The sequence below is a fragment of the Crassostrea angulata genome, chromosome 1, assembly GCF_025612915.1.
Source record: "Crassostrea angulata isolate pt1a10 chromosome 1, ASM2561291v2, whole genome shotgun sequence".
NCBI classification, from domain to species: Eukaryota; Metazoa; Mollusca; class Bivalvia; order Ostreida; family Ostreidae; genus Magallana; species Magallana angulata.
In genome coordinates this window covers 36,340,130-36,359,385 of record NC_069111.1, presented here as the reverse complement: position 1 = coordinate 36,359,385, position 19,256 = coordinate 36,340,130, and the positions used below count along the sequence as shown (strand labels likewise).

Below are 19,256 nucleotides of genomic sequence, written 5' to 3'. Positions count from 1 at the left end.
ATGCCGGTTTTTCCACAAAAGCAACATCGGAAATACAATGAGGAAACTAAATACAGAACCCAATTACAAATTTTCAGAAGCCGGCAGGTTTTTCTATAAAGCCAACCCCTACCAATATTCTGTGTGCTTCAGTACTAAAACAGTGTACAAACCCATAAAAACTACCTTCTTGAATTATCAATTTAAATAAAATTCATCTATAACTGGTAATTAAAAGTTTAATCTGTAAATTTTTTATAACATGATTTTAAACCGAATACTCTTCATAATGATAAAAAAAAAAGATTCCAAATAAATCGATCCCTTAAGTTAACATTTAAATTTAGGGAAGGTATACTGCTTTTAAAACACTATAATATAAAATTCATATTTTTTAAGTAAACGTACACATTTTGAAATTTTTTTACACTGGGCAACAAAGTTTCAAGTGCAAAAAGTTCAGTTACATGTAAGTGATTACCGTGAGTTTAGTTGTCGTTCTGGTAATAGATTTAAACTATAGTATCTAATATATTAATTTAAGATTAATCAAAATTGTTTTATTCACCTCAGGTAAACATGAACAACCTAATTTCGAATACAGATGCAAATACTGTTTAATTTTTTTTTCTTGTTTTGTTAAAAATATAGTTATTATATATTTCTTTTCTTTAAAATTTTATGTACAAAAATGATTAAGAGAATACTTCGACTCGTGAATATGAACAGCTTACAAATAGATGTTTTTTCTTAGCAATGTTTACGTACCTTGTTTTAATTTTAGAAACAACAAAAGAAATCCAAAAGACTTTAATATCTATTTCGTAAAATGTTTATTCCATAGAGTTAACACAACTGTAAAAAAAAAACAAAAAAACATCAGAACAGACCACTGGATGCTGAGTTAGGATTTTCCTTGAGCTCTTTTCTTTTTCTGTAGAAATAAAACAAAAGTCCATATGAGTACATGCAACATGCAAGCTGGATGAAACTTTAATGTACATATTAGATAATTCTGATCACTACAAAAAAAGTAATTATGTGTCGTATTAACATTAGGCTGGACGTATATTGTAAATTGATACATTTTTGTGAGGTAATGGCTTGTATCGTAAATTAAAATATCATTATATTACGAGTCCAGTAAATCTCATATTGTCTTGCACCCCGTCTACCTTGTAGCTGTCCATTGAGATATCGTTGATATTAACGCACTTTACAAAAATGTGCAGAGTTTGGTCGAAATAATTGACTTTAAATACAATAAACCTTGTTTAGCTAGATGGGATAAATTAAACAGATAACCAAAGGGATTTTTAGTTTACTTTAAAAACAGTTTCTCGATTAAGAACTTTCCTCCTATAAGCTCACGCGTAGTTCAACAATTTACAAGACCATCTCTCCAGATTTATATCATCGGCAAACAGGATATGAACCGCATCGCTTAGCCGTCAACTATCCCACTATATTTTGATCTTTTTACTGTACAATTAGCTGCCCTCCTCCCCATAAATCATACTTATCAGTGTTTAGAAATTATTTTATCAACCAATTAAAACCCAGAATTTTTCATTCATACATATTTTTCAAAGTTCGTAAAGTGTCCCCATGATAAAAAATGTTGATGTACATTCATAACGAACTTTGAAATTCATGTTTTTTTTCAAATGCATTGCTACAATTACTTTAGCCTATAAGTTCTAAAAAAGCACATTTGATATTTGACTGATGCACATGAAAAAAAAATATTATAAGCGAGAGTTCGGGAAGGGAAGAAAACTCTTACTACAATAAACACCGCCGCGCCGACCCCGAGAACTGTGATGAGGACGAGAACGACAGCGACGATCACCCCCGTCTTGGACCCCTCGTCCGCCACCTCTACGGCCTTCACACGGGCGTGCTTGCCTGGCTTTTGCGACTTCATTCCGGTCACTTTAGCCTTCTCATTTACGTCAGTCTTCTTGTTTGCGTACATGGATTCTGTCTATACATGTAGTGTTGGAAAGAAAATCTTTTAGAAGAGGACAGTTTGCATTTTATTCTTTGGCATGCGAATATATTATTTACTGCCAATAACATCATGTGAAATATAATTGTTATTTTTTTACTATATATTTTCACTCATTAAATTTCACAGGAACAAAAACAATTTTCTTACAGAGATTTATAATGGGAAATGTTTACATCTTTTTTCCATTCGGAATACACTCGGAATACATCGCGCAATTTTTTAACGTTATCATACGGGCTTCTTAATGGCTGATGCAATGCAAAATCTCCGTAGACTTTCAATTTTGGAATGTGTATTGAAATCTGAGGCGGTAGAGGGGACGTTTGAAAACAGATAATCTGGACATTTTTCATATTAGTGGATGAACGTAGTTTGAGCACAAAGGTATTTACTATTATTGAAATATCAAGCAAAAAGTGGTGGAAGCAAAAACTCTGGACAGAGTATAGTGGCCTCCCAACAAAGACTTCATATATCGTCTTTTCACATGGCCATTTCTTGCATTCATTTTGCAATAGTGAAAACGTAAATGAGAAAACTGTAGCTTGCATTTTTACAATTCAATTTAATTGATTGATATTTTTGTTTTACCTTATTTGAATTGTCAGACACAGTGCCATTCTTTGGTTTGTGGTGATTTTTCTTATTTTTGTCATGCTTATGGTGATGTTTTTTGTGATGTTTATGGTCCTTACCGGCAGCTTAAAAAAAAGATATATATATATATATATATATATATATATATATATATATATATATATATATATATATATATATATATATATATATATATATATATATATATATATATATAAATAATGTATTCAAAGAGAGACAACTCATTTTTTCGGATAGACGTTTACAAACACCTTACCTCTTTCAAATCTCTCGACAATCTGTAAATAAACTAAAAGACCTCTGTACAGTATCGATCAGACCCAACCTAACACCAGAGTAAACCCCAACTAAACCCCGGGTTTACTTTTTGGGTTTACTTTGGGTTTACTTTTTGAAAATTTGGGTCCACTCGGGGTTTACTTTGGGTTTACTCGGGGTTTACTTTGGGTTTACTTTGAAATTGCTTTTGAGGTCAACTGTATGCACTGAAGTGTGAAGCAGACTAGTCTGTCCCAAGTTATTGCTTCCATCGCTTTTTGATGATTTTTAATAAAATTACACATACTTGTGAAAGAAATACAGTTGAAATCGTTAAAAGAGAATATATCCAAGATTTCTTCATTGAACAATTATCCCATTTCACTCAGAAAAATTCACAGGAACGAAAACAGATTCCTTACGGAGATTTATAATGGGGAATGTTTACATCTTTTTTCCATTCGGAATACACTCGGAATACATCGCGCAATTTTTTAACGTTATCATCCGGGCTTATTAATGGCTATTGCAATGCAAAATCTCCGTAGACTTTCAATTTCGGGATGTGTATTGAAATCTGAGGCGGTAGAGGGGGCGTTTCAAAACAGATAATCTGGACATTTTTTATATTAGTGGATGAACATTGTTTGAGCATAAAGGTATTTACTATTATTGAAATATCAAGCAAAAAGTGGTGGAAGCAAAAACTCGGGACAGAGTATAGTATTTTATCTTACCATTCTACTGCCTGTAATTCCTACCCTTTGTATATTCCGAATACACAGTTAACGTCTGCTTTCAGGGGTATACTTCTGACTGGGTTTACTCTCTGTGTCCACTCTGGGTTTACTTTGGGTTTACTCTGGGTCCACTCTAGTAAACCCGAAGTAAACCCAGAGTAAACCCAGAAAGTAAACCCAGGGTTTAGTTGGGGTTTACTTTCTGTTAGGTTGGGTCTGATAGGTACTGTAGGTATTGTTTGTAATAATGATGATCATTTTCATATTTCAAATGCAGTACATCATATTCAATTTATAAAATACAGAATCTACATTCTACAAGGACAAAGTTGTGTTTAAGTAAAACGTCATAAATATTTATTGTGGATGGTTCGGCAATTTGTAAATGTACACAATGTATATAACAAAAAAACTTACCTCGTCCTCAATTTCATCATCCGAGCTATGCTCATTAAGAGACATAGATTCGCTTTCTGATATAGCAATCATTACAACCAGTACCATACATAAGATACCTGTTAACAAATTCAGACGTTTACCATGTGTATACATGATTATGAGAAATGTTTGTTGTAAAATATTTTTTACAGTTCAGACAAAATTTTCTTACATATCACACCGATGACTTTAGTTTTCGATATCGAAATCATTTTTTTTTTTTGGGTAGTCTGCTAGTTTTCTTACCATCGGAAACTCTAAAATTGTAAGTAAAGGGTCAAAACGATAAATGTACACTTTCAAATTCCGATATAACGACGGATTTGGAATTTTTTCACAGGCGCTTGGGTCTATATGATTATATATATATACATAATGATTGTTACCTAACTCAGTGGTTATAGAGAACAAGTAAAAAATGTCGTAAGTTTACAGACGAACGGACAGACGGGCGGACAAACGGACGACGGATAATAGGGATCAGAAAAGCTCACTTGATCGAAGCTGAACAAGCTAAACCCGAAACCCCGGTACATAGTCTAGAACACCTTGTTCGCGCTATTTACAACATTTGGCCATTTGCAATATACTGGGGTTTTTTCATCAATTTACTCTCACAATGTTACACAAATCTAAAGAACTAAACCATATATATACTGAAGTAGTTACAGGATAATGAACTACTCGACAGGTGAACACTGTACATGCATAATCCTGAAAGTCTTGACGATTTCAGAAAACAGTCATCATGGATGATTTGCGCGATACAGCGTAAGTCATACAATTAAGCCTCTTCTGAAAAGCATTTGACTGTGGATTATATAAAATCTTTGGGCCCAAAGAACATCCAGACGTTTAAAAGGTTAGGATACAGTCAATACAATGTCATGTGCTGGAGCACCATCCACACTCTTTGGCTGCATGAGTCTGACTGCTCAAAAGAACAAGAGGCCCTCTAAAGATGGTAAGTACCTGCAACGTTGGTTCCGAATTTAGGTGGCTTGGGTTGTTTCTCCCACATCGCAAGTGTAATATGGTATTTTTTTATAGATGTGAACGCCATCTACGAAATATAATTCATTTCAAATTAACCACGTTTAGATGCAAGGATGGTGGATTTCTACGTGGTATATTTGGAAGAATAATCTTTCCTTGAAGATTTTGACGTTTCGCATTGATTCAAATGAACTGCTTGATAATATTACCTGTAAGCAATCCGCATCGGCATGCACATTTGTAATCACATGTACTCAAAATAACATTTAACAGTACTCAGAGCAACAAGTTGTTGGGGGTAATAGTTTTTGACCCGTTCGTCAGACCTGCTCTTTGTTAGCCCCACTCCCCTTTAACTGCCGCATAGAATTTGGTGATACTTTGTGGGTATTTAGGACACTCTATGTAAATGGGCATAATTAATACCAGGAAATTCTGATATTATTTTTCTAGGAGTTTTAATTCTTATTAACCAGACACAATGTGTATAGATGTGGATAGTTTCATCAGGATCTTCAAATTCCACTTCAGTTTTCTCTGGAAATTTTGGTTCTTTTAAACTTGAACGTCTGTGCAGTATTGAATAAAGTACAGAAACAATTTGGGGTATTTGAGATTGCTCACTTTTTCTTTCATTTACATAATGAATATATAATACAAGACGTCTGATTTTCTTCGTTTTTTCAAGTTTTGGTTAATAAACTTTTTAAATCATCAATAAATGTTTTATTTTGGCAAAGAAAACCACGGCATTGCTCATCAACAAAGATATACAAAATTGACAACTGTTTGGCAGCCTTTGAAAAAATTGCTAATATAGAAACAAAAAACTTAAATCCGATTAAAATTAGACTTGTAAAAATGCTCCTCCACTATAGCGAATCTTAGGACAGTTTTCATTTACAATCTAATTTTTAACTGATTGCTAAAAACTGTATATGATTGAAATTAACAATCACTTATAACACATCTATCAAGTTTACAGATCTTCTACAACATACTCGGAAGATGACAAACAAAGAGAAAACATAATTCTGGTATATTTGAATTAGTTTTTATTGCCCTTAATATACATACAGATAACTTATATGTACACCACTAGTAATAATGCATATGAAAAAATATATAATAAAAGGCATTATCATTCAAATCTTATACAAGTAGGTACAATTAGGGCCTCAATACATTAAAACATTAAAAGTTTCTTCAAGTCTCACATTAGGGGTTTTAGGAGGGGGAAGCACCAATTATATGTCCAATGCTAGGAAAACCTCCAATTCAAGTCATTTAGTGGGAGTTTAGTTCAAGGACAGTTTAAATACTCCTTTTTGAACTGTTTAAAAATATATATAAATCTAGATATAGGGTGTACAATGAATGTTCTCTAAGGTCTTACTCCACTTTCTTTCAAAACCTGTTGGTTTGATCTAAGTGTTTAGAAATTGCATTCAAGAAATCATAACTAATAGTTTTATACATATATTATTGTCTGAAGACGTTTGATCGAAAGGGAAAAAAATTTGATAATATCAAAAGAAAGAATATTCCATTTTCCAATCCTATCCCTCAGTCTATCATTTCAATAATGGACAATGACAGCAGGCTCAACTTTATAATTACAAATGAATAACAAACAAAAATGGGGGGAAAAAATTTAGAGACTAAAAACCAATCACCAAATATTAATTAAAAGACTTGCTTTGACACGGACAACAATTTCCTCCTCCAGATACTTACATCGGAGACACGCAAGAGATAAGTGAAAACATCGAAGCAGTGATAATTTCATGAAATGTTATGATAACAATGTGGTAATAATTTATAATTCTTGAACACAATCCACATTTTTATCACTGCATGGCAAGCAACCAATGAGAGAATCAGTGTTGACAGTATCCTTCACGGATGTACATGTCTGAGGACAATGGCGAATGATGGTATTAACAAAATAGCTCCAACTCAACAGACTTCAAAAATTCCAAAATCAAAATTATGAATTTTAGGAGAAACATATAAGGAATACAAGGTATATCTCTGAAATTAATCTTAAAGTTTTCATTAAAAAGTTAACAAAAAAATAAGCCTTCAATACTGCTGACATTAGGGGATAAGCTATAACTTCAACACAGTCCATATCACTGATGGGAAAGCTGAATAACGCTAAAACTGGATTATTTAAATAACTACAACACGAAACAAGTGGAATATTAACGAAAATATTTCATTTTTTTTTAAAGATAGAAATATCACAAACTCAGCAATGTATAAATTGAATTCAGAGAACTAAATAGACAATGAACGCTACAAATGACACAATTTCAGTCCTATGGAGTTTACATTACACAGCACTGCTTATGCCCGTTGCCCCTCTGCTTCAATCGAGACTTTGGACGGTAGTGTTCAAGGAACATCAACTGCTTTGCATTTATTGCCCCTCGTCTCTTGCTATAGAAAAAAGAGGGGAGCATTCTTATTTCGAATCTTTCATATACACAGTGTAAATAGTTCATTTATTAAAACTAAGGAACTTTAGCACTGACATTGTCAACAATTAGACATTAAAAGATGAAGACTTTACTGAGGTAAACAATTTAAACAGTTTTTATTTGCTTGTTTGTAAGTTGAAATTATCATAGTCTGTCAAATAAAAAATACATTTCTTTACTACGAGTATAACTTAAAATTGCTTGATTTGTTTCTCTTTTTTCCATCCTTATGCTTAATAAGATTACAAATCTAGACCCAGCTTTATATTTCTGCATATCTAACTTACTCTCTGATTAATTCAACAGCATCTTCATATTTCATTCCACATTCAATCAATGCAAGGGCAACTAAAACTGGAGCCCTACAAAGACAATAACGGTATGAAGTTCAGTATTAAAAAAAAAATAATAGAAAACAAAACCTAATCATTTTATACTAATCCTGAATAGTATCCCTAACACAAATAGGGTTTGAATGAAACAAGAGTAAAAATTCATCTTGCAAATGCACACTTCCTGAAAATTTGCAAATTTTATAAGCTATTTGTCACACAATAGTTTTAAAAAGTTTACAGGAACATTAAAAATTCTGGTTCATAAAAAAAAGAATTGGCAATTTAAACAAATACAAGAACACAGATTATCTTATTTTCCCCATTTCTGCAAAAATTTATAAGCTATTTGTCACACATAGTTTTAAAAAATTTACAGGAATATTAAAAATTCTGTTTCATAAAAAATGAATCGGCAATTTAAACAAATACAAGAACACAGATAATCTTATTTTCCCTATTTCTGCTTTTTTCTTTAAGATTAATCATAATAGATACAACTTTTTCTCGTAAAACCTTTGCAGCATTGAATGAACACATTTTATTTTGGACAAAACAGACAAGGATTAGAAAATCCAACTATTAAATGAAATCATCTGCTTACTAACAAAACAGAAGACCTTAATCTTCCTTGTAGAGGCTGACATTCAGAGTTCTTACCTCCCTAGTCCTGCTACACAGTGGACTGCCACACAGCAGCCGGGCTCCTCTTTGAAGCGGGTCTTGAGCAGGTTAAACCATTCATCCACCACTTCTGCTGGTGGTGGATTACCATCATCAAACTGCCAATCCTAAACAATGGAGCGGGAATTTTATTTAATACACACCTGACATACATACAAAACTTTTTTTTTCATTCTGCATATATTTCTATGTCCTAAACACATACAGTTTAAAGTGTACCTACATACTATTGGAATTTATCAGTTTATAAAAACATGTTAATTATTCTCATGCTGTGTACTTGTCCTAAACATATGAAATATATAAAGAGTACCTACATACTTTTGACATGATGTTTATCAGTGTATAAAAGCATGTTATTTATTCTCCTGCTGTGTACGTCCTAAACATATGAATTATATAAAGAGTACCTATATACTAATGAGAAATGACATGATGTTTATCAGTGTATAAAAACATGTTTTATACTCTGTGTACTTGTCCTAAAAATATGAAAATAAAAAATATATACTATTGACAGGATATTTATCAGTGTAGATGAAGCGAACACTGAACTTTCTAGAGATCAATTCCCTGACTGAAACAGGTAAAGCATTGTACCGGTACAATATTGATCAAAGATCAGACTTATTATAGCTGATGTAAGAGTTTTTGTGCAGTCATTGTGTATTTTATACGATAGTTTCCCCTCCTGGTCACTCAATCTTAATCCAGTGAGGTTTTTTAAAAAATGCACTCATGAAGGTTAACTGTCTGAGAATAAATGAAGCAAGGTCTTTCCGATATTAATCCTTTGAACCTATAACTTTAAACATTTCATGCTCGATACACACAATCTATTACTTACATTGTATATGTAAAAATGTAAAAGCAGCACAAACAGCTTGATCGAGTGAACACCAGCAGAATTAGATTTTATTGATCTTACCCAGGTATTACGGTATAAAATGAACACACTGTAAACACATTTTTTGTTTTGAGTTTCATAACCATTGAATAAATATAGTTATCAGGAAATAGCAAAGCTGTGAATGCCAGAATCATGACTATGCCATGGATCAGTGGACATGATCATAGCACAGTAGATGAGCTGTGTCTTTTAATAAAACCGACCCCCTGGCTTTCCCATAAAAAATCCAATAAAATCTCCAATTTATATTTAGGTTACATCTAGCATTCCCATATCATTATAAATTGCTAATTACAAAAGTGTATATATTGCATGTTCTGGTGTTGTTAGATAGTTCCAACAACCAGTGGCTGTGTGTGATGTATCAACTTGTCCTCAACAAGGAAGATATTTTACTTCATTGCATTGTTTACTGCACATTCTGTCCCAGATACACACTTTACATACCAGTACACTTTATCAATGCAACCTTTAAAGTAACCCCCGACTGGTTTATACGAAATTCCAATGATTCATAGGACCCAATCTACTTCCTCAATATGTAGTAGACTTGTGCACATCAAATACTTGCATATCCAAATTTACTGACATTTCATAACAATCTATTATTTCTTTAGCCTTTTATAATACCAAGTTTGACAGATCAACTGTACTTGGTAAGAAAAGAAAAGTGGGTCCAAAGGAAGTCAAGTACATGACTATATGAACAGCTGTCCATCAAGTTGATTGGTAGTTCATTTGAAAATCAACCATGGCTTCTGATTGATGAACTGATTGGCAAGTTATGTTATGAGTATCCTGAGATTTCCAGTACACAAGGTATACATAGCATGACTAGACTTTTTCTTAATCCAGCCCTTTTCATTGACTTGCTTCAATATCCTTTTTATGAGCTCTCAATCTGATTATTATGTTCCTACTTCAACATTTCTTTCCCAGTACATGCAGTGCTCAACAACCATCGATAGACTGGCTGTTCAACCTTCTCAATGCATTACAGGCATTCTTCCTTATACCAGTTTTTTCATGTAACTGAGCTGGAACCACAGCTGGGTCTTTCACCCTTGTATCAAACTCACCAGTACTCGTATTCCTTCTTGAACAAGTTTTTCAGTTTTGTAGGTTGGTTCACAAACACGGACTACATCTTTAACTCTTCTCTTTTTCAGCTCCTGCAAAATACAAATTAGAAATGATTAGCTAAATAAAGTGAATGAATATCTATAAAGAAAGTTATTCCGTTTTTTTCAAATGTTTGAAAAATTATACCAAGAGCTTTAAAGATTTCAAACATTACTTTAATTTTACAATACAGATTTCATAAAGCAGTTCTCAATTTCTAATTGAAATATTCATGTTGAAAGTATTTGAAACACATATTTATTTTTATGCATGATGTGATACAAGCTTTGGCTTTCAATGTACATGTGCAACAATAATTATCTAAAGTAAGACTCCAGAAATAGTTGACACAATTTATGTTGGAGTATTATGATGTAATAATAAGTGCACACCTCAATGAACTTCTCCATTGTAGCATCTGTTGGGCGATCCATAATCAAGAATCGCATGTTCTTGAACTCGATTTCAGCGGGTTCTGGGCGTCTGGCTTTCATGGCGGTCATTTACAGTCGAGATTATACTCCAATATGAAAAAATATAGATAAAGCTGTTCCAATGCAGCCTCAAGAGCTATATTATGTTACAAGAAAATAGTGTTGAGGGCACTCCAAAACCACACATATGCTGTGTAAAGGACTAAAATAATCGAGGTTCAGGGAAGTCCCATCCTGTGCATGAATATTTATTTTCTGTAGATGAAAGACAAATGGGTGGAATCCTATGTCCCCACAGTAGCTTGTACAATTACCCCATCAGTGTTCGGCGAAATAAAAGCGGTCCTCAAAATGAACAAAACACGAGGTTGAAGCACCGAGAATTTGGCAGCTACTGAAAATTTTTCCTATCCTACGTTTTATACGTGTTGAGCCTGGCAGTAGTCGCCACTATTTGTGACAAACTCCATATAGGTGTGACCAAAATTACTTCTGAACTGTAAGATAAAACAAAAACAATATTTTCACAACATCATAAAGAAAATTGACAATTTGAATGAATGAAAATTAATTTTTGTCAATGTGGGCAAGAAATCAGTTTCTCTTTCAGTGAGTGCATAAAATTCAAATCCTGAAAAAACATTAATGTACCTGCAATATTGCATGGTCTGTACTCTGTACAAACTTAAATAATTCTCATGTTAAAATATGCTGGTAGTGGTATTTGTAATAAATCTTATTTTGCTTGGCTAAAAGCAACTAACAATGTACCGGTATATGAAAGGTAATCTTGCAGGCACATAAAATAGATTACATTCAGACAAGGACATATTTGCTAAGTATATGCTTATAAAGTACATGTATATACATCCTTGATTCACACAATACCTATTAATGGCTACTATAAACTTTGGACTGTACTCCATGTACATGAAATAAAAAAAAGACTAATTACTAAGATGCTAATTTACACTGGGACACTCCCAGACAGTTCACTCCCAGACAGTTCACTCTAGAGATGTATGTCTTCTTGTTCCCACCGCTTTCAAAGTTCATTGCCAATAGCCTCCTATCTGTATACAGGTAAAGACCTATTGTTCAACTCTATCATCTCTTCTTAACCTTGTAGGATCTTTTAACAACATAATGACAGGCCCCCAAAAAGATCCTTGCTGATTCATAATCTCCATCATTACCCAAAGAGAAGGTGCCACCCTGTAGCTAAATCCCCACTGAAGTTCTGTGTCCCATTGTTCCGTCTCTCTGTCTCTCACGCAGTAAGTTCTGATTTCACATAAATAAAGTAATCTGTCAGACAGTCCCGCAGACACAGTCTGTGTAGGACAGAGACCACCCTGTACTCAGGCAGCTCTCCCCAGACTCTCTCTGTACCGCTGCACCCTTACACCTATCAGTCTTAAAGAACTTGTCATAGTTCAGCTGGTTTATTACCCGGCATAAGATAACACTCAACAAAGGTTTCAGAGGATGACAAAGCAAAAATTACATTAAATGATTAAACATGCATATTATATAGATACACAAATGACAACCTATAAACATGAATGTGCTGAGTAATATGTCCTATACAAAAAAGAAGTCTTAGATCATGGCAAATAATTGGAAAGAAAATAAAGCTTGGAATGTCTTGTGCACATCTACCAAGTAAAGAAATAGGCAGTGAACTTTTAGTTAATAATTAATACATCTCTACCAGTAAATCTCTAGCGATAATGGGGAATCAAACTATGCACTATATACAGGTGCCTATCCTGACCCGCCACCCCCCCCCCCCCCCCTCCTTCCACTTATGACCCCCTTACCTCAGTGTGCTGCCAGCAGTTCAGGAGAGATGAACATAGTACAAATCCGGTCACAAATTTGCCCCTGACTGTTACAGGTCCACGTGGGTCTCTCATCAACTGTAAAAAACAAAAATATATCCATCAACACACTGCATGTTTTGTAATTATGAGATTAATATTTAATTCCAAGAAAAGAATGCGATCATGTGGTTAGAAGTACTTCATAAACAAGGAAGTCAAAGCAAGCACTGATTCTTATTTTTGAGTTGAGTAGACAAACACTGCAAATTCATAACAATCTGTTGACAGCTCAAATCTCCTCTCCCGTTGTCACTCACAACAGTCTAGTGATATGCAAGCTGGGTGTAGCGCAATCATTCCCTCCACAGATTAAACCCACAAACATCACCAAAGCTGCACTTATTGTTTATTTCATCTTATCCCAAACAATATTACCAGCAAAATTCAATAAACCCCACTGATAACTGACTAACCCAATATTCTAGATACTCCCAAGGCTTTGACATCTAATATTTGAATCTGCAGACAAGGAAAGAAACATTTAAAATATCTCAACTATTTCATGCATGGTTAAGAAAATGTTCATTAGCTAACATTCCACTCTTAGAATGTTAAACACCACACTACTCCATACTCAGCATAAATAAACATTAGATGAGGCCGGAGATGGTTGTTCCAAGAACAAAGTGTGACAATGAGGTCTATATTTAGAGGTGACAGGTTCATTCAATTCTATTTTAAGACTTTTTCCACATTTTCATTCCCCTGAATGACAAGGCATGCACAATTATGACAGACCAAAAAGGACACAAAAAAACCCTGATTGTTAAAAATGATAATTACACCAAAAACCTAAATGTTAAAAAAAGATAATTAAACATCATTGTGTAATTTCCTATTCTGCTGTAAAAACAAGCCTAGTTTTGTCTCTCTTCACAAACAATGTGGCCACACAAAGGTCACAGTTAAGAAGATGTTTTTCCATTCATTCCTGTCACTTATCATATGACATCCTCAGGCATTTACCTTACATTTAGGTCAAGTCCTCAATGATCAAACTGTGGTCAACAGATAAACAACAGAACACTGCCCTGGTCCTTTCTTAAGCAGCCATACTATATAACACAAGGTGTCACTCCTCTACCTTGAATCACAATTAGGGTTAATCACTCAAACTTTGTAGAGGTGATCTGTCAGACACTTCTGACATATCTAAACAATCACACCTATCCAATTTACCTATTTCCACTGCAAAAATTGGCCACTGTGTCACTAGTCAATCAAATTGTACCATTAAACAGTACATATGTATCTCCCAGCGGTGCAAATAACAGTCCAGATTCCCACCGACAAAAACTGCTGGGCTAAATTGTTTGGTTTCCTGTTTACTAATCCTACAATCAATAAACACTACAAAAGTTGTTAATATATAAACAAATTTCATATGCTGCAGTTGTAAGCTTGTGGTTTTCCAATCTTCTCACCTGTATCAGGATTTATGCAGCAAAACTTTCTCTCCAGCTTTGAACACACTGAACGATAAACCAACACAATATCTCTCAATGTCTGTGTGCACACAATAAGTATGACGCTCCTACCATGGCAGATGTAAACAATTATATGTGAAGATGGAATGCAGATTTGTTCTTCCAGCTCATAACAACAAATAACATGTTTATAGAGCACTGTCAGCCACAATAATGAATACAACAAGTCAACACTTGTGGCCCAATTCCAACTTGTGCGTGTGTATGTGTGTCTCTTCCAAGAACTCGTGATAAAAATATAGAGATTGTATTGTTCCTAATAAATTTGGGATGTTCCCTTGTGACAGTATTATTTAAGTCAATTCTCAATTACATCGAGCAGGTGATTTTACACAAAATTCACAAAATCACCATCTTATCTGTGTGTACTCATACAATCATCACACATCGTTTTGCTCACATGGTTTGCTTTTCACTCCTGAATAGTCTGTCTGTACAACTTCCTCTTGACTAAATTCCCAGACCACCAGGTGAATTTGTAATTTTGTATCCCGCAAGTAAATAACCACTATTCAGGCTTTTTAATCTATCCACCGGGTCTTTCAAACTCTACATACCGAGAGTTACAATGAACTTGAACAAATCATGAATGAAGCACATGCTTCTTTGATATAGCCAGATTTAATGATCCAGTGTCACTGAGCTGATAAAAATATTCATGTACACTAAGCTATAAATAGCAGTGCAGCAGTGGGGAAAAAATCACCCAGGGTTCCTCTAACAAACAATGACACATGTAAATGATGATAAACAACACTTGACCTTTTATCAGCAACTTTCATGAAGTGTTTAGCAGATCAGAATCTTAACAGGGCAATTAAACTGCAAACAATGTTCACTCTCACACAACTTCCTAAAAGTTCTCTCTTTAAACCTATTTTAGAAAATAGGTGACACCATGTATGTAAAAATGTCAAGGGTAGTTGTTTTTTTTCCCTTCATCTCTTTGATGAGAGCAGTCTCACTAGACCTGCTTTCCTGCCATGTAAGCGACAGAACTGGTTAACCATGCCTGTGACCTTTATAATTACTGCAAGGCAACTTGTCACCGCAACAAATACTTCAGTCTTAATATCATACAGAACGTATAACGGTATGTACAATATTTCATATGTCAAGGTGGTTTGTCTTATTTACCTATAATAGAATATATACTGTTATACTGCTTGAAAAAAAAAAACTTCCCTAACACACCATGATCCAATTGTTACAGCAAATATTGTGTTAGACCTAAAGGACACACCCATCCACCAGATAATACTTGTACCCCAGCCTCTTTATGTAGTATAACCTGTTAGCATTAAGCTATCAAAACTTGAAAGGAGCCCTCTCTCCTTGGTTTATCTACCTGTACATCATAGTAAGAGAGCTGTGACCCTAAATCAACAGGTGCCTGTCGACTTGTACAAGACGGTACAGGGCTGAACTGGTAATCCTCCAATCACATGTTTCTCACCACGTTGGTCACCTTACCAAATGAACCTTGTAAAACACCACAGTACTAGTGAAGTACTTGTATCACTGGTTGTGTTTTCTTAGAGAGCAAGCAACACTTACACATATTTATTGTAGACCCCGGAGAAGGAGAAGGCATGTTCTGTTAATATCTTTAAAATTTTTCTTAATTCAAAGAATTATTCATGTGTTTTTTGAGTTGATAATATCAAGCTGACTTATCATGATCATCACACATTCCTGAAATACAGACCAACTTCTTTCTGTGTTAAACATGTTGATGTTTTTGTGCAGACTTTAACCTGCAACACTGCCTGTCTCACCAATTCAATCAATACACAACCACTCATGAAATTTGTGAAAAACATGAGTAATTGAAATGACACATAGCGCTTGTTCCCAGAGGAGGTCTTTGCTTCAGGATGGAGTTGACGTCAGACTGCCAACTCTTCACGTCATCAAATAAACTAACAATTTAATTCTAATCATCTATACGATAATTTTTCTTTTGATTTTTTTTTATGTTACAATAAGTATTTGTTTTGAATTAAATAAATGCACAATATTTCATGGTAAATCTAAGCAACATACAATTCACGTGTTAGTTTGATACTAACACGATATTATACACTCAATTTGATTCATCTGACACCCGTCTTTCTTAAAGCCCAGACTGCAAAGGATGCAAGCATGGTGTTGAAAGATAAAGTTTTTATAGGTCAAGCAGAAATAAGGGTTGGCCAGGAAATGCCAGTGGTGGTAACTAACGTTGGTAAAAACCAGTTAATTCTAATCCAGAAAAATTATTTGTCCAAGTGGAAAATACTGGGAAGGGTTTGAAAATGGAAATTACAAAGTAAATGTTGCAGTACAAATTATTTGCCAGTACAATTAGATGCAGAATATGGATTACTTACAATTCAATCCCAAACCTATTCAAGTACTGATTGATCAACAAATGCATGTAAATTATCAACTTTGATGTATTTACAAATTACAATACTTTTTCTGACTGTAACTAGTGCGTATGAGTATTGCGCTTGATGTCATATCATGGGGTACCATGTGATAAGGACAATTAACAAACCAGTATATAGTTCAATTATAGTACAATTGTACATGTATATTCAAGAATGTGCATCTGACTTGTATGTAGACTATGTACTATTGTGAGGGCTTATTGTAAAGGGATGCTCCACTTTCTGGTCTTCCTGCTCTGACATGGAAGGTTTTGAAAGTTTTCAAGTAAAATATACATAGTTGAGCCATGAATGCTTCCTTTTTGCAACAGTTTTACTTCAATTGCAGACCAGTCAACATAAAAGCAACTAAATAACTCAGTTGAAGCAATTAATGGTGATTTCTGATTAGTTACCTCCACAGAAAGCAAATTTAAGGTAGAGAGAAGAGCTGTTCTCATTTCCTCTGTAACAATTGATGCTGTAGGAAAAAGTTTTACAAAGTACACATTTCTTCATACCCATTGTGGAGAAATATAAAATTGTCATAACTTTGCAGAAATGTATATAGCTATATCATTTGCAATAAAATTAAGTACATATTTACTACACTGATTTTTTCTTTTAAGTTCATATCACTTTGTCTTTTCAACGAAATTGATGGGACTTGATGTATATATGTACATGCAGATCATCATCTCACCCAAATCGGGGAGTATGGCATCTCTGCATATATTTTTAGTAACTTACATGAGATGTGTTTATTCATGGGCCCTCTGGAGGCATATACATTAAAAACAATAATATAATGATAAATCCGAATTAGTTATGACAGATAATGGCAACAGTGACATTTTACCATTACTGCACTGATTGCCGTCAAATGATCAAACTCTTTTGACCTTATTTGGTAATGACTAAATACACTCTAATAAAATCCATGGGCCAAAAAATGGGTCAGCTCTTTTTCTGCAAAAACACCCCTGTATAGATTATTTACGAATTGTATAATACTCAATATTCATTTCTGCCCTTTACAGAAGGGTACCTGTATCAAATCATGTTATTTCTTTGTGGACTTAATACAGCTAATGTAGTCTAGATCATTATGCATCCCACCCCTATATTCTGAGCAAACATGATAATCCATCAACAAATGCACCAGACAATCTCAACCAACACACGCTTGGCATTGTCTTCATTAAATCAATCTAATGGACTTGCAATGCCAACAAACCTATATTGCCCATTATGCCTGCTACAACTTGCAGTGGTTTAGAATCAAAATTGGCACCAGCAATGGAACCAAACACAAAATATATTTAAAAAAGATGTCATTAACCCCATCATAAGTTTTCAATTTCCTTCATACCTAGATTTTTTAAGGGCAATGTTTTATTCTGTTAATCTTAAACAGGTGTAACTGGAAAGGGGTGACGTTTTGAGTCAACTACCTTGCACTGAAATTACATATAATGAACATCAAGTTTACAAGTTCATTTCACTTTTTAATTTATTGAGGGACCTTTAAGGGAACTCTAACTTTTCACACAACGCATTTTGAGACGATAACGATATCTTAATACAATTTTTATTAATGTTTTAAGCATGATTTTAGTTAAAATCCTATCAAAATTTATCAATAAAACCATTCTCACCATCTGTGTTATTTAAAAATGTACAAATCTTGTTTAATTTTCACTTAGGAATGTGAACGCGCTGAACCTTCGCTTGAACAGATTTCTTTCTTTTTTCATTATTTCCGAATATTTCATGACAGCAAAATACATTTTGATTTATACTTACCAGTACGTTGTTACACATTGAATGTCCCAATGATTGTAAACTTTCTTTAACGGCCAGATTCAAGGATTGTGTGGCGATACACCGATAATGACGACTTCTTTCACCTCAATGTGTAACACCAACATGGCGGATTCGACGTGACGTCACAGAAATTTATGGGGTGCCAATAGGGAAAACAGCATGCGGTCTCTTTGCTCAAATGTTTTGTAAACCAATTCTAAAAATTGGGGGTTTTTAATGGAGGGGAAACCTCCACGTGGAATTTTTTAACTTTTAGAACTTGTACAAAATGAAAAACTATCCCTACAGCCTAATAATGAACAAAATAAATATTATGCAACAATGTCAGATCTTTTTCCTTTGTTATTTTTTTCCTTTTCTTTATTGTGTGTTGCATTGCATAATGACAGATTATAATTACAAAGTATTGTTAAGGCAAGTAAAGCTTTGAACTACAGACAGATCAAAATAAGAACTCAATCCCACAATGATTGAGTTCTCTATAATAATTGATGAGGTTTTGTTCATATTATGCAATCTAAATAATAATTAAATTTATTTTGAAGTATAGAGTGAAGCACAGCATGTACTTCAAACAAGATAGAGATACCCATGACTTGGAAACATTTTGTTTTCTATGAAATAATCAACA

General features: G+C 33.9%; 2 protein-coding genes and 1 long non-coding RNA gene across 6 annotated transcripts; 1 reads left to right on the top strand and 2 right to left on the bottom strand.

Moving 5' to 3' along the window:
• Positions 1-781: 781 nt before the first annotated feature.
• Positions 782-5,129, bottom strand: LOC128160964 (uncharacterized). The gene is made up of 6 exons (XM_052824245.1): positions 5,020-5,129; positions 4,027-4,124; positions 2,868-2,889; positions 2,585-2,694; positions 1,766-1,966; positions 782-913 (listed from the first exon to the last, which is right to left on the bottom strand). The coding sequence occupies exons 1-6, from the start codon at positions 5,108-5,110 to the stop codon at positions 884-886; spliced, it is 552 nt and encodes a 183-aa protein (XP_052680205.1). The 5' UTR covers positions 5,111-5,129; the 3' UTR covers positions 782-883.
• LOC128161026 (uncharacterized) lies at positions 2,152-5,224 on the top strand. The gene is made up of 3 exons (XR_008240333.1): positions 2,152-2,377; positions 4,784-5,011; positions 5,098-5,224. It is a non-coding gene; the product is annotated as an uncharacterized LOC128161026 (long non-coding RNA).
• Positions 5,225-6,083: 859 nt separating this feature from the next.
• Positions 6,084-18,762, bottom strand: LOC128160986 (protein tyrosine phosphatase type IVA 2-like). Of its 4 annotated transcripts, XM_052824269.1 has the most exons (8): positions 14,322-15,030; positions 14,077-14,231; positions 12,835-12,933; positions 10,970-11,508; positions 10,535-10,627; positions 8,522-8,652; positions 7,817-7,891; positions 6,084-7,488 (listed from the first exon to the last, which is right to left on the bottom strand). In XM_052824269.1, the coding sequence occupies exons 4-8, from the start codon at positions 11,078-11,080 to the stop codon at positions 7,377-7,379; spliced, it is 522 nt and encodes a 173-aa protein (XP_052680229.1). In that variant the 5' UTR covers positions 11,081-11,508; positions 12,835-12,933; positions 14,077-14,231; positions 14,322-15,030; the 3' UTR covers positions 6,084-7,376. The 4 variants fall into 4 exon arrangements, with proteins under 4 accessions (XP_052680229.1, XP_052680224.1, XP_052680236.1 ...); XM_052824264.1 differs by lacking the exons at positions 14,077-14,231; positions 14,322-15,030 and adding an exon at positions 18,605-18,762; XM_052824276.1 differs by lacking the exon at positions 14,077-14,231.
• Positions 18,763-19,256: the final 494 nt, after the last annotated feature.

Bases quoted from the DNA above. Each gene is read 5' to 3' on its own strand.
- LOC128160964 (XM_052824245.1), bottom strand. From the start codon at position 5,110: ATGGCGTTCACATCTATAAAAAAATACCATATTACACTTGCGATGTGG. The intron at 2,890-4,026 runs GTAAGTTTTTTT...GTTTATTTACAG, and splicing joins ATGATGAAATTGAGGACGAG to ATTGTCGAGAGATTTGAAAG. The intron at 1,967-2,584 runs GTAAAACAAAAA...CTACATGTATAG, and splicing joins TGTCTGACAATTCAAATAAG to ACAGAATCCATGTACGCAAA.
- LOC128160986 (XM_052824264.1), bottom strand. From the start codon at position 11,080: ATGACCGCCATGAAAGCCAGACGCCCAGAACCCGCTGAAATCGAGTTC. The intron at 8,653-10,534 runs GTGAGTTTGATA...TCCATTGTTTAG, and splicing joins AAGAAGGAATACGAGTACTG to GATTGGCAGTTTGATGATGG. The intron at 7,489-7,816 runs GTAAGTTAGATA...TTTTTTCTATAG, and splicing joins GCTGTTGAATTAATCAGAGA to CAAGAGACGAGGGGCAATAA.